The 14,997-nt window shown below is 43.5% G+C and overlaps 1 protein-coding gene across 5 annotated transcripts in view; it reads left to right on the plus strand.

Annotated features, from left to right (window-relative positions):
• mctp1a (multiple C2 domains, transmembrane 1a) overlaps window positions 1-14,997 on the plus strand; it is a 141,377-nt gene that overhangs the window by 31,334 nt on the left and 95,046 nt on the right. Inside the window, exon 1 of one of the 5 annotated variants that reach the window (XM_034091838.2) lies at window positions 4,524-4,590. The exons of the other annotated variants lie outside the window; for them this stretch is intronic. Within the exon in view, the coding sequence (XP_033947729.1) occupies window positions 4,549-4,590 (42 nt within the window). The 5' untranslated portion in view covers window positions 4,524-4,548. Of the gene's footprint in view, window positions 1-4,523; window positions 4,591-14,997 lie in introns of those variants that run through there. 5 annotated transcript variants of the gene reach the window in all.

The following is a 14,997-nucleotide window of genomic DNA, read 5'->3' on the forward strand; positions in this document are numbered from 1 at the left end:
TTCATAAAGAAGTGGACAAATGCTTGATCTCACACCAATTCTTACCAATTGGTTTAATGATCCTGTCACAGAAATACAGACGCGTATAAACTCTGGCCTTATGTCGCCTAACATGCTGTGGGGTTAACAGATCTGCTAAATAGTATTGGCAGTTACCCAACGATGATATTTGTGAGACAACAGTTGGATTGGTCTTCCAAATACTCCCCTTCTTTAGTTATCAGAGTTCAACAAGTCATGTCCAGTCATTTTAATATTTCAACTTTCGATCAAAGAGAAAGAGGTTTTGCTGAGTGTGCTGGTGAACATGCAGAGGGCTCGAGGCAGTATCTCAGTATCTCTCCATGTGTGTGTCTCTTGCACACACACAAACACACACCAGGTGAAGCCAACTTTGTGATGCCCCTGTGGTTCTAAGATCTAGTAGGTGATGACCTCAGATTCACAAAACAGATGAGAGAATATATTTCTTACACGTAAAAGAGGGAAAGACAGAAAACAAAGAGAAGGGAAATCGATACGTAGTGAGAGGATTCGTAATTTACAAAAAAGGGCAAAAGTTGAGTGAAGCATTGTGTGTGTGTGTGTGTGTGTGTGTGTGTGTGTGTGTGTGTGTGTGTGTGTGTGTGTGTGTGTCACCTGTTCCAAGCTACTGGTGAGTTCTTCGGTGTCCTGCTGGGATGGAGATTAGTTGATGTAATTGTAAGTAAGTAGAGCCTACTTCCTGGTGTGTGAGATACGTTTGTTTAATTGATTATTGATTTGTATTCTAGAGTAAATGTCACGAGGCATGAGGTAAGAATATAAATAAATCTAGCCTTTGTAAGTGCACTTGTCTGCCGGCCTGTCTCTTCCTATTCTCCTCCTGTCCATCTAAAGCCTGTTACTGATAACGCTGCATTAGTAGAAGAGTGATGCGAGTCGCCTTGAGGAGCTTGTGTAATTCTCCCTGTCAGTCATGTCATGCATTGTTTATGGCTGAAACACTGTATGTATGTATATGTGTTTTACTGATGTTATAATATGCATATTTGTTTGCTCAGTTATGTGTACACACTGTGGGCAACGAGCAGACAGATGGTGCACACTGCAGGGTTTGTTGGTGCAGACATACCAACACCGGGGATTCTGGCATGGATGGTGGCATCACATGGGTGTGTTTGTTTATTATTGCATATATGTGTGTGTGTATGCACGAGTATGAATGTGTTTAAGTGCAGATAGACAGCACATGTGTGTGGGTTACAATGTTGTTTATAACCTCAAGGATGGTTCTGGGTCGATTGTGTGTTTACAAAAGCGTGAAGCAGAACAGACTGTAGCCTCAATCATCACATGTTCTCTAAATATACATAAATAGGCCTCCACATGCATACATACTGTACTGTGCATGCATGCAGGCAGTTGAGCCTCACTGTTCTTATGTCATTTCCTACCCTGTCAGAATGGCTTTGGCTTAAGGAAAATGTTCCTATTACTGAATGCAATGAGGCATAAGAAACCATTTTGGTGGTTGTTGCTTTTTTCTTCAGAGTTTTAGGTGAATTTCAGATTGATTTTTGTTTCTGTTGCACCCTAGGCTATAAGGATAAGGTGTGTTGTGTTGGATTGAACTCAGCTACTGAAGTCATAAGACCTGCTGACAGACACAACACTGAACAAGCCTTCATACAACAGCACACATGAAAGGGACAGCTGCCGGGTCCTGAGGCCTGACGCTATTGTAATATAAGAATGTGAGTGTGCGCACGCACGTGCGCACGCACCCGTACCCGCACACACACACACACGCACGCACGCACGCACGCACGCACGCACGCACGCACACACACACACACACACACACACACACACACACACACACACACACACACACACACACACACACACACACACACACTGCAGAGTTGTGGGTGCCAGGAAGCAGAGGGGCACCTCCCTTTCTATCATAGGCTCATAGGCCAAGGCTTTCGGCCCCTAAATCGATCTGTTGTTTTTACTTTTGTCTGACTTTTGTTTTGTTATGTTTGTTTTTGCCCTATTACTTGTAAAGCGACCTTGGTTCCCTTGAAAGGCGCTATATAAATGCAAGCTATTATTATTATTATTATTATTATTATTATTATTATTATTATTATTATTATTATTATTATTATTATTATTATTATTATTATTATTATACCCCATGTTTGGCCTGGAAATGTTTTGCTCCCTGCTGTGTGAGTCTATCAATGTTTCCTCCCTTTTATTTGTGCCATCAGGTGTTATTTTTCATATTTCCCCCCCGCTCTTCTGAATAAATGTATTCTCTGTTGCGGCATCTCATCATATTTGCCTCTGAGTTTTATCAGTATTGTGACACTACCCTATACTGCTGTCAAAAAGTTTCCCCACTCTGATGTTCCTATTACTATAATCCCTTCTCAATCACAAATCTTCTGGTTGACTAGTTTCAGTCATCTACGCTGCGGGATATTTTCTGTCTATTTCATAGGAGCTCTCATATCATTCACCTTGCCAAAACATATCTTTATTTTCTCAGTTTTCAAGTGAACCTATCTTCAGTTTCTCCCAGGATAAGAGTTATGTCCCCGCTAGACTGATGGCCTTTTGTTTTTGGGATTGCACACCATTTAATCTATTTGAAAATTGCTTTTTTTTTTAACATTTTCCACTTTTAATAGAGGCTGCAGTTAGGGAGAGGAAATTGTATTTTATTTCAAGAATGACAAGTATAAGTAAAGGTTTAGACTTTTGGGGCCATATATAGGACAATTGTGTGTGTGATGATTTCATGCAATATCAGCAGTTTTTATGACTCCAGGTATTAATGACTAATTCAGCCGTGCTCTCCCACACAGGGCTTTCTTTTAGTCTTGCTGAAGCAGCTTCTGGTCAAGTTGAGTCATGCTATGCCATAAAATAGAGGATGTCACCTGAACTTTGAGGACTAATGTCGTATTTACGACAGTATGCAGCTAAATCGAAGTTCGTTCACATCAGCGTCTATACAGTATGTCCTGCTTGGCGAGTAAACATTTTAAGGCTTGTATCCGCAAAACTGGGGGGTAATTTGCTGCGAGTCTCTACAGCGTTTTAGTATTGTTTATGGATGCAGTGCTCCTGTCCTCTGCTGTCAGAGTTTGACACACAGTTACCCGCACACGCACACTGTCAAACTATTTATTGTCTCTGTTTTGCTGTACTGAAACAAAAACATATGTGACACCAGGGCAATTTATTATTTTTGGCAGTTTAATGATTCACTAGTGGATTTGTTATTTGCTAAACTATCTTCTGGGTGAAAAGAACTAAAAGTGGTACCAAAAATGACAGCACTGCTGGAATTACAATTCACTAATGACAGCAAAATCTATCGCTTCATCTGAATTTAAAGGACATAAACTATGTCTGTTTTATCGGGTTTCCCTTTTTGAGGAATTGCCTAAAATGGGTAATACAGCAAATAAGCTAATTTAAGTTTATTTGCAGTCAGTGGAGTCATTAGATTCAGTCAATACAAGGTTAGCAGGCTGGGTAAACATCTTAAAATAATGCATGAATGCACCCAAGTTGGAATAATGGAATAATGTTATTGCTATTGTGATGCTATGGCTTGGATGCAGTAACAGTGTAAGCTGTCCCTCCTTATCTGCTTTAATGACGGACAGCTGAGTGAAGCAAATGCCACTGAAAATCAGTTTGTAAGGCACATGGCCACAGGACTGAGAATAACGCTTGTAAGTACAGTATGGATGCTAATACATATTAATGCAAGGTAGAAAATAAGGTCGGAGGAGAACATAAGGATAATTTGTGTAAGCAGCTATGTGTTGGCGGTCTGATCCTAGTGTCCTTGAGCAAGACGCTGAATCCCAATCACCCCTGAGGGCCAGCTTTGGGCTCAGCGATGTGTATGTGGGTGAATGCAAGGCACTATGTAAAGCACTTTGGAATAAAAGCACCATACAATATATATGCTGTCCATTAACTCTTTGTAGATTGTAAGGTTCCTCTTATAAGTACTACTGCTGTCCTCCCATCATATCCTTTGTGCCTTGTATACTTTGCATCTCCATTCAACCTCCTGTATGCCATATCACTCTCTTAGTACTTTTGGTCACTGTCTCTTAATGTTGTTCAATAAGGCTCATATGGTGTCAATCTCAGAGGATTAGCTAAGATAAAACCACTACTAACTAAACATCTGCAGATGTTTGAAAGAGCAGCTGGTAGCGAGTTCCTGGTTGTGCCCCTGTTAACATTTTGTGAAATTGTTAAATCTCGGAGGATCAGCCAGTCGACAGTGAGCATCTCTGCACAGTTCTGTGTGTGTGGATGAGAGGGTAGGGGAGAAAGAGAGGGAGAGAAATCTGCAGAGTTGTCATGCTGAGTGACTGCCTGTGGGGTATGCAAGAACCTCACAGCTGGTTGTCCTTTGCTGTGTGTGTGTGAGTAAGGTAAGGGGGAGCCGTTGTGTGTCTCGCTCTCATATAGGAGAGTAAGCCAGCAGCAGCAGTAGTACAGTGGAGCGAGCTCAGTGTCTGGATGTTAGCGCTGCCTCTCTCAGCTGCGGGACGAAGCCTCACTGTAGGTATACACACGCACACAGATGCACATGTGCACCATGATGTTTTGACTGTCTACCTGCTGTTTTTATAGCATGCTTCTGTTTTCTGTATGCTGGTGTTTCTTCTTTCTTAAACATATCAGTGTATTGAGTGTCAAGGTGAAAAGTGACAGCAAAGGAGCGTTCTTTTCAGTTTGAGACAGTTGAGTGGTAAAGGGATTAAAATGTGCATCTCATCTGCAAAATGTTTCCATCCATTCAGCACGTTCACTAATTTGCATGCAGAACATATTTTCATAAAATGTTTCCATAAACGTGAGCACCTGCTTTTGTACTTAGAGTCACCAATAGGCATCTTCACACTGTGTGCAGGTGTTATTGTGATTTTCTTTGCGAGTATGGCGGGGCGACCAATAGTGTGGAACTTGAGCTGGCTACTAGTATGTCATGACATGGGGCTGTTGGTCAGACACCAGGATGAGAGGGGAGGAAGGGTATGTAAAACACAAGTGTAAGGAAGAGAGATGCAAATAAATAAGGACCCCAGATTCAGAAATATACAGAGTGGTGGTGTTGAAGGCAGATATCCTCTTTCCTGTGCTTTTATCTTGACCAGAAGAAGATTGACATATATTTAAAGGAAAGCCGCAGTATTGTTCCCTTAATTCCTGTTTCAAGGATAGGTGCTGAACGTGCTCAGAATGAGAGCAAAAAAGCTGCAACTGTGGGTGAGGCTAGAGGGAAAGAGAGATGGACGAGAAGTATCCAAGAGAGTACAATTGAGGCAAGGTGAAAAAGAAAACCTTGGATAAAAATGACTTTTGAGGAATTATAAGGAGCAATGGTATGATAAGAAGATGGAAGGGAATCTATATCCCCTTATGTTCCCCTCATCAGAGCCAACACATCCTGGATACACTTCAGAGCTTCTTCAGGCACCGTTACATTGCTTAAATACAATTTATATACATTTGTCAAGATCAGTTCATGGCAACAAAGCATTAGAGAAAAATGAAGTCTTTTTCTCATCACTCCACAAAGTGTTTGTGTCATCTAAAAATAGTACAAACAAATGTTTTCAAGAAATGACTGCAGGACAGAGGCAACTTGTGTCAGAATTCCTGAATAGTATTTTCACTGTTTGCATACCCAGTACAGTACATGCATATTGCACAATAAGAAGTTCTCCTTGGAGGGACTAATGTGTCTTTACAAGAAGGAGCAGCTTTCACAACAAAGTCCTAAAAGTCATTCACCTGGCCATGAGAATTGTATGTATTTCTTCAATATATAAATGATTCCAAATAAAAGCCAACAACAGAAGAACTCTGTAAATAGACTTGGGGAAAGATGTGAAATCGTAATAGGAAGATGCCATTGTTATTCTTTACATATTATGATATACGATAAACTCATTCAAGTGTATGTATCAGCATCATCCCCACGGTGTGTAGGATTTAATGGAGTCTTTCATTCATTTTATAAAAAATATTCTGGCTTGGAAAACAAACTATGTTTATAAACAACCAGTATGGGCTGCTATATTTCAACATTCATCAGACACTTATGCTGCTCTGGCTTTTAAAATGGAGTCTCCACCTTTTAAAAGAATCCCAAACTATGACCGATGGCCTGTCAGCGTGCCTAGCAGAGTTTAGCATCGGCCAACAGTCGCAGCACTTGGCCAGTGTAAATGTCCCTGAGCTGGAGAGCAGGAGGATTACTCTTGGCTGGAGTGATAGATTAGCAACAGTTGCACACTTCGCTTTGTACTTTGTGAAAACTCAACATAAAAAATAGCCAGAATGCTTCCCCTGTTTACTATACCATTAAAACTAAAGAGAACATTGCAAGTAAATGTAGCTTTCTTTGTGGACTTACTTATGTGGAACAATGACTTTTATCTTTGTTGGTGAACATTAGCTGTAACCACCTTACTCTGTATGCAAATAGAGCTACACAGTTTTGTTATGCAACTCCCTTTTCTTCATTACCTTTCTACATCAATGATATTCACACACTTTTCATATAGTGACAAAAACTGGCATTTCTCAGAATGAGCTTTCTCATTTCAACGAGCTGCACATTCTGATTTGAACAGTTTTCCAGGCCTGTGTACCTTTTCTATGTATAAATCAGATACACTCTCAGTTTATATTTACCTTTACAATGTCTTTGTTTCAGTCTGTTTTTTCTTATCACTTGGTGATTCATATCCATCACCTTCTTATTGTAGCAATACCTTTTACTCCTACAATTCCTCTAACCTCTCAGCTTTCATTTTTTTTAGCAGAGGTAGTGGTGTGAAAGGTACACACTCCTGTTACTTTGCCAGTATGTTTGTTTGCCAGCTGGAAGATGGTTACACCGTCTTGATCAAAATCATCTCCACCGTGTGTTGGGATGCAAGTACAAGACTGGCACAAAGACAAACAGCTTGAAGTGAAAATCAAGAAATATTTAGATTGGATATTTCTTGCATACTTTCTATCCATTTACTCTCCATTCCCACTGTGTCATCAATTCAGAAGGAAATATTTTTCTGTAAATCGTTGGTTAATAGACGCCCGGATTGATGCCAGCCCATCTGGTCAGCGTTCCTAACCTTTTCCAGAGCAGGTGGTGCTTTAAGATCTACAGTATTCATTGCCCTAAATCCTGCTGCTTATGTTGTAGATTGGATTAGCTTGCTAGTTCTTTACAAATAATGTTCCTCCATACCATGTAAATCATAGCATTTCCTAAAAAAACAATGTGATGATTCAGATTAATTTAAAATGTAATGATCTAAATTAAAAACTGTATGCAGAGAGTCTTATCTGAGAAGATGCTGTTCCGGCCAGATCTATATTTCAGCATCACGACTCAGACGCCGAGGGAACGGTTGGTGCTGCTGCACTGCTACTGATGAGAGGCCATGCCTTGTCACACATTGTCAATATAATGTTGTGGGTGTAATTAAAAGGGGAGCATCTCATAACACATGGCAGTCTGCAGCACAACTCAGACGGTTCCACTCTGGTGGTGGGGAAAAGGGGAAACATCTGTTTAAGAAAGTAGTAAACAACAACATGACAGAATCTCCCCCATGTCCCATTAGTACATGGGGGTTACAAGGTGCAACAAACCACAAGACAAAAAATGCTAATGTCAATACTGGCTCTGCCACCTTTTTCATTCTAGCAGGCATTTTAAATGGTTCACAGGGGATCTGAGAAACACCGGACTGCTTTGGAAATTAGATGATAATGGCCTTTTATAGACATAAATAGATAGTACAGGTTCATGTAAGGTATACTGGAACAAGCGATGCTCAATGTTAGGCATGCTCACATCAGTGCATCTTTAAACATCATAACATGTGAGTTTTAATGAAGTTATTTATAATTCTTCAGTATGCAAGACGTGGCACATAGTTGTAATAAATCACAAACCGTAAACAAGCCACAACAGGTTGAATCATAGGGGCTTCAGCATTACCTAAAGGACTATGATTCAAGCTGATGATAGTATTAGGAGTGGTATGAGGATAGTAGCTTGTATACGAACTAGTATCCACATATTCATTGAGTGTGGAAATGGCATGAGTGTAGATGATAGACATCCTTTCCACCAATCAAACCCAGGTGGTTTAATTTTTCTGAAATTCATTATTGACACTCGTCTGAGGTATTAGTGACAGGAAGGCATTCAGCATTGTAATAATGCATCGACAGGGATTCCAGTAAATCATTTTGATGAATCAACGGAGTAATGCTTCTATGATTCCTCAAAAGCCAACTCCATATTCACAGTGCTGTTAGTGCGTGGGGGATGGTGATGCTTCATAAAAGCACATCAGCAATATTTTTGAGCTGGTTCTGTTCTACTGTGAAGTTGCTGAGACAGCAAAGGAAGGCCTGGGTCGACGTGTTCCAGACAGATGCGCTCCTCTCTGTTTGGATCTGCTCTGTGCTGTGTGTGTGTGTGTGTGTGTGTGTGTGTGTGTGTGTGTGTGTGTGTGTGTGTGTGTGTGTGTGTGTGTGTGTGTGTGTGTGTGTGTGTGTGTGTGTGTGTGTGTGTGTGTGTGTGTGTGTGTGTGTGTGTGTGTGTGTGTGTGTGTGTGTGTGTGTGTGTGTGTGTGTGTGGCGTGTCAGCGGGATCTCTGACTGGCGTTGACACGATTCTGGTTGGTTGACAGTTTGGGCTAGCAGCAGGGCACCAGCTTGCCTGACTGCCATGTCAGCAACACTTGATGCTCCCTGCTCAGTTGGTCATCACTCTGAATTCAGTGTTGACAAAAACATGGGGGAAACCATGCTCTGCAGTCTGCCAATATAAAATACTCATTTAGTTTGAGTACCAAAAAGTTACTTGTCTGTATGTTTGTCTGTCTCTCGACCTGTCATAATTTTGCCTCGTCAACTACTCTTTCCTGTTTCTGTTGTTCATGCTGTCACTGTCTTTTTTTTTAACTGTTTGCTTTTTCTTGTTCATCAATGAAAACCTCACCTTTCTCTTACAAGCTGCCATTCTTCCTTTTTCTCTGTTAAAAGCTCTGTACCTTTACTGGCTCACTCTGTTCCCCCCTGGTCTTCTTTCACCTCCTCCTGTCCTCAGTGGAAGATGTTTCCTCTTCATTATTTATGAAGAGTGGCTGTGTTGTGAACCTGTCAGTTGCAGCAGACAAGAGTGCCGTTTCTGTAGCGTTAACCTGCACTGAATTCGAGGAACATTTATGTCTCATATGTTCTTAGTGAAAACATGTACATATTAACGTCCCTGTGAATGTGATTTATCTACCTCTCAATAGAATAGTTACCAAGGGAAGTGAAAGGCTGTTGCTTCACAATGTGATATTTACACAGACATTGAGCACTTTAACCCACAGCTGAGACAATTTATCCAGATTTCTTGAAAATCTTATTTTCTCTGTGGGTTTTATTTGAAATGTACTAGACATTTTTATATAATAATTGTGAGATAATGTGGTTTCAGTGACAGGAAACTGTAAAAACAGCTAAGGATCCTATTTATGATCAGGACAAAGGCATCACTTAATAAATCCAACCAACCATCTTATAGAAAGACTTTACTTCATCTTATTTTCACCATTACAATGTATTCACTAGCAGGAACCACGCCACAACAATGTGATGTTTGTAAGTTTATTGAAGTAACATGTGAATGATATGAGGGGGGTGAAGAGATGATCTGGGAGGACGATCTGTGGTCCGTGCAGTGGGAGACTCAGAGTGGGGGTTCCGTCTCCGGCATGATCTGCGTGGGCTGATTACGGGCCCCCCAGACAATACCTGGAATTAAAATGTTAGTATATGCAGTATATAAATATGCACAGTTTAAATATAAATATTGACTGGCAGAGGATGTTGGGATGGAGGGATGAAGGGATGAAGGGATGTAGGGATGGAGGGATGGAGGGATGTTGGGATGAAGGGATGTTGGGATGAAGGGATCTAGGGATGGAGGGATGAGGGATGGAGGGATGTAGGGATGTAGGGATGAGGGATGAAGGGATGTTGAGGGAGGGAAGAAGGGATGGATGGATGTATCGCTCTGTGTGAGTCGGAAGGGGAACTGTATGGGTAGAAAGGGAGAGGGAGTGTTGGTTGAAAGGATGGAGACGAGCAGTGGCCGGAAGTGTTGCCGGATATAAATAGGGGTGGCCGTGGTTTGAGGCGGAGTTTTAGGCGTGGCCATGCTCCTGAACATATGTTAACAATTTAACCTAATTTCACTAGCAGGAACCACGCCACAACAATGTGATGTTTGTAAGTTTATTGAAGTAACATGTGAATGATATGAGGGGGGTGAAGAGATGATCTGGGAGGACGAGCTGTGGTCCGTGCAGTGGGAGACTCAGAGTGGGGGTTCCGTCTCCGGCATGATCTGCGTGGGCTGATTACGGGCCCCCAAAAGAGTCGGATTAAAGCAGCTGACTTAAGCGTGTGCATGTCTGACCTCGTTTAGATTGTTGCGGATGTAAGCGTGATACGCTTGGATGACGAGCGGCCGAGGGCCTAGATGGTTGGATAAGAGATGCCCGGTCTAGCTGCTGTGGACGCTGCGCCGGTGCGGGAGAAATGGCTTTAATAATGTTCTGAGAATGCCCCCAAAATGTGCGGGATGTTCTGAAAGTGTTTCTGGACCAGAAACATGTGGCTTGAAAATAACATGCCCGGAACGAATGACTACGTCTTCACTTCTAAATCCAACTAAACATTACCTGGAGGAGTTAGAATGATGCGCGTATGGTTTGCCCAGCACCAGGCCTCCGTTACACTCTAAAGGGGAAATACGTTTATGCCTTAAATGTTAGGTTGGGTTGTGGGGGCGGGTGCTCCTGATGTGAGCGACGCCGCAGAAAGAGCGGATGTGAATTAGGCGGCAATTAGAGAGAAAGCAGCCTAGCTCATTGAATTTATTACTCCTTACTGCCTCCCTGCGGGTGATAGACGGTTAAAGTCTGAGGCGTTGCATGATGGAGAGGAAAGTGAGTGAGGTGGTGGAGTGCTGACTATGCATGCTGAGGCCGGGTGGGAGGGGGCTCCGCATACTTGGCAAGAGAGGGATGCGCATGCTGCAAAGATGCGGCAGTAAAGCTCGGCGTCCAGAGCGCCCCAGTATGTTCCCTGATTGAACTGCTTGATGCGGCCGGCGGCTTGGCTAGCGAAGTGGACATGGTAGGTGTAAAACCCTGAGCCTCCGAAGCGTAAGGCCATGTCGAGCTCAATGCGAAGATACTCATCTAACTCGGTTCTGCGTGTGGGGTAGGCTGAGCATATGACTTCGCGGTAAAGGGAGAAAGCTAGGGCGAACTCTGCTGGGGTTAAGTTCTTGGACCTCGTAGGTGATGGATTTCGCAGCTGGACTAAACCGAAATTGGTCTGTATTTCCCTGGGCTGGCTAGTGTCTGTGATTGATGGCTGTAGTAGCTGAGCCAGGTCTACGTAGTTGCCCAGGAGAATCTGCTGGCGCAAGACGGGGGACACGGGGGAAGGGTGGTAGACTGAGGAGGCTGGCTGGATGGGTTGTGTTGCTGTGGCTAGAGTGTAGCTGGTTGCACGGGGAGGAAAAACATTTGGGTGTTGGGGAAAGGATGGGGTAGGGGGAGGGGGAAAGGCTAGACCAGTTGGGAAAGAAGGTACTGGGTAAGAGTCGGCTAACTGGTTAGCGTGTAGCATGGCCCCTTGGGTTACTGGGTGGGGCGCTGTTTCTACGGGGTTAGCCGCTGAAGGAGGAAGGTAAGCGGGAGCTAGGTTGCTGTGGGTCGCTGAAGGTAGAGAAAAAGAAGGGATGGAGGGATGAAGGGATGTATGTGCAAGGGGATTTTGTGAAGCCTGTGAGCACAGGGATGAGAGAAAGGTTGACATGAGCTGCGACATGTCGGACACAGAGAGAGCGGGCACAGAGGGCAATACGACCTGTCCCCCACCAGGGGGTGCTGGTGAGTCGGGCTGTGTCCTTGGAGGAGGACGGCGGCCTGTGACGTCACGACCCGTGGTGCGCGCGCGCGCCGCATGGTGGTTGGCTCTGGAGCAGTCGTTGCTCTTGCCGTTGTGCTGCTGTAGGCTTTATAGAGATTGAACAGTCTAGCCTTGTTGTCGTTTCGGCGAAAGTGGATGCCGTTTTCTCTCAGGAAACGTTGGAGTTGAGTGACTGTCCACCTACGTAGTTCGGGCTCCGTTTCGGAGCGCGGCTCCGTCCGAGAGGCGTGTCGAGTGCGCCGCTGCGAGTGGCTGGGGGCTGCGAATGAGGCAGGCTGCCGTTGGTGGGGAGATTGGAGCTGGCTGTGCCTGCTGTGGCCCCGGTTGTTTGCCCTCGCTGGCGGAGTAGACGAAGCCTGGGACCTGTCTGGAGTTGGAGGTGTCTCTTTGGGGGAGCGGTGGCGGCTGGTGTGTGGGACACTGATTGCCGAGCGCACGCGGCTCCGTTCGGATGCTTGGCATAGATCCAACTGCTGAAACGTGGATGGCGGATAGCCGATGTCGAAGAGATCTTCGTCTGACTCCGGTGAGTTGATCAGCAGTTCGGAATCCATGGTAAGTTGAATGTTCTCGTGGTAGCGTTTAGCTTGTTTGAACCGTGACGACGCGCGGCGTGAATCACGGTCTGGCTGTCAGTCCTTGAAAGGATGGAGACGAGCAGTGGCCGGAAGTGTTGCCGGATATAAATAGGGGTGGCCGTGGTTCGAGGCGGAGTTTTAGGCGTGGCCATGCTCCTGAACCTATGTTAAGAATTTAACCTCATTTCAAACAAAAAGCTCTCCTGTTAAACTTATAAACAGGTTTAATTAGACAATTTAATTAGACTATATTGACACTAACTTGCCCAGCACCCTACTGTTAGGATGATGTTTTAAACAGGGCGCAGGCAATGACTGAAGATGTTTAAATGGTTTATTGTTTCGGAGACTCGGGCAGGTTTGGTGATTATGGAGGTCCGGAGTGGAGGTAGGCAGTGAGAGGCTGGACTGATTACAAGGCAGGCAGGTATGATGCAGGAAGAAGCAGGCAGGTTGGCTGGAAGCTCTGGTGGACGATGGCCGAGGGATTGCACTGGAAACACAAGGAGAAACTAGTTACAAAAAGTACGGAATTACACACAGACAGGATAACTGAATGGGCAGCCAGGAGGATGTAATACCACCACTGGTGTAGAAAACAATCTGGCGGTGAGTTGCTGGCAGACTGGAGTAGATAAGCTGTGTCCTGATTAGATGACGAGGGACAGCTGAGTCGGACGGCCAGGTGAGAGCAATCAGGCTGCTGCCTGCAAGGGAAACTACACCCTCCACACACAGGGGAACAAACAGGGACACAGTTTGGACCGTGACACCTACTGCATAAAGTTCTAACAAGCTGAATAGACTAAATGTTTTTAACCAAATGAAACTCTTAAAAAGGTGAAATCTCACTATAGACTGAACTACTGAGTTGCAAATCATAAGCCAGAGGGGACAGACAAACGTAAAACAATATTTTATTCAAGTAAAGCCTCATTACGCTCCATTACAGCAGTAGACAAATAGCTCTTAGGGTTGCGTGACTCTTCGAAGTAATCGATTACAGAATAACAACTTGCATAATGTGCATATATTCAATTAATCTGTGTCACAGCAATCCTTTTCAGTTTTAAGTCAGGTGTTTTTCTGATTAGTCACCTGATGAATAGTGTATATAGATTTTTTACATTTGTTCATTAGAGAGTACACACACACACACACACACACACACACACACACACACACACACACACACACACACACACACACACACACACACACACACACACACACACACACACACACACACACACACACACACACACACACACACACACACACACACACACACACACACAACAAATCTTGTTTATCATGAGATGTTCTATTAAAGAGGCTCTCTCCTCTCCTGGTTTCCTCCTCATGTAAAGTATATGGTTTATCCCCATTTAAAAAAGTGGGCCAAGCCACAGAGCTCAGCCCTGACATCTGGTCAACTGGGAGGAAGGGTCTTCCCAACACAGCTGGGGGGAAGGATGGAAAGTGGGTTAATATGCTGGGTACTGTGTCAAATGAAAAGTGAGTTACTATCCTATGGAGTCAGAGCTCTAGATTAGATGCACACAGAGGGCAGCTGGGGTAACATTAAGAGAGATCATGATGAGGATTATGATGTCTAGAATGTTAGAACGAGCAGAACCTAACCTCCTTCGTTCCGAGTCTTGACTTAGTGAGGTCTAGAGAAATCGGTTTTACTTCCTCCTCTTTAATCTCCTATTCTCCGTCTATTTATCTTCACACCACTCTCTCCTATTTTTCTGTCCCATATATCTATATTTGTTTTAAAGCAAGAATTGTTTATTGGACGTAAACCAGGCTTCCGACTGTCCCCCAATTAGCATTCCTGCACTGTAAAGGGAAAATGTTACATAATAATCACAACGTGTGTTGCTTTTACTGTCCGCTCACTGGGTTGATAATTGTAATGAATTCAGACAAGTTGTCTACCGTTACTCATAGAGATCGTGTCAGTCGTTTTAACTGGGTCTCCCTCGCTCCGTTTATGCGGTGCTAATAGACAATTGATTTGCTTTAAGATATCATTATGATGTTGAATGCACAGTGAAATGGTTTTACAAATAACGACACAGTGTTGTTTTTTTATATTAAGCTATATAAGTAAGTACAAAAAGAACGTGCTTCCTATCAATACTACCTTTGTCAATACCTTAAGATTGGTGTTGTTGTTGTTCTTTAGTCTTCCTACATTTGTTTTCTGCTTTGGACAGTAGTCAGGTTGTTAGCTGAAGCAATGTTGCCAACATAAACAACAAATCCATCTGCTTGAAAATCATTGGACAGAAAATATGTTATTAATGTCGCACAGTGTGAGTGGAGAGAAATGCAGTGTGTCCTGTGTTGT

This window comes from Pseudochaenichthys georgianus, chromosome 9, assembly GCF_902827115.2.
Source record: "Pseudochaenichthys georgianus chromosome 9, fPseGeo1.2, whole genome shotgun sequence".
In the NCBI taxonomy this organism is placed as follows: Eukaryota; Metazoa; Chordata; class Actinopteri; order Perciformes; family Channichthyidae; genus Pseudochaenichthys; species Pseudochaenichthys georgianus.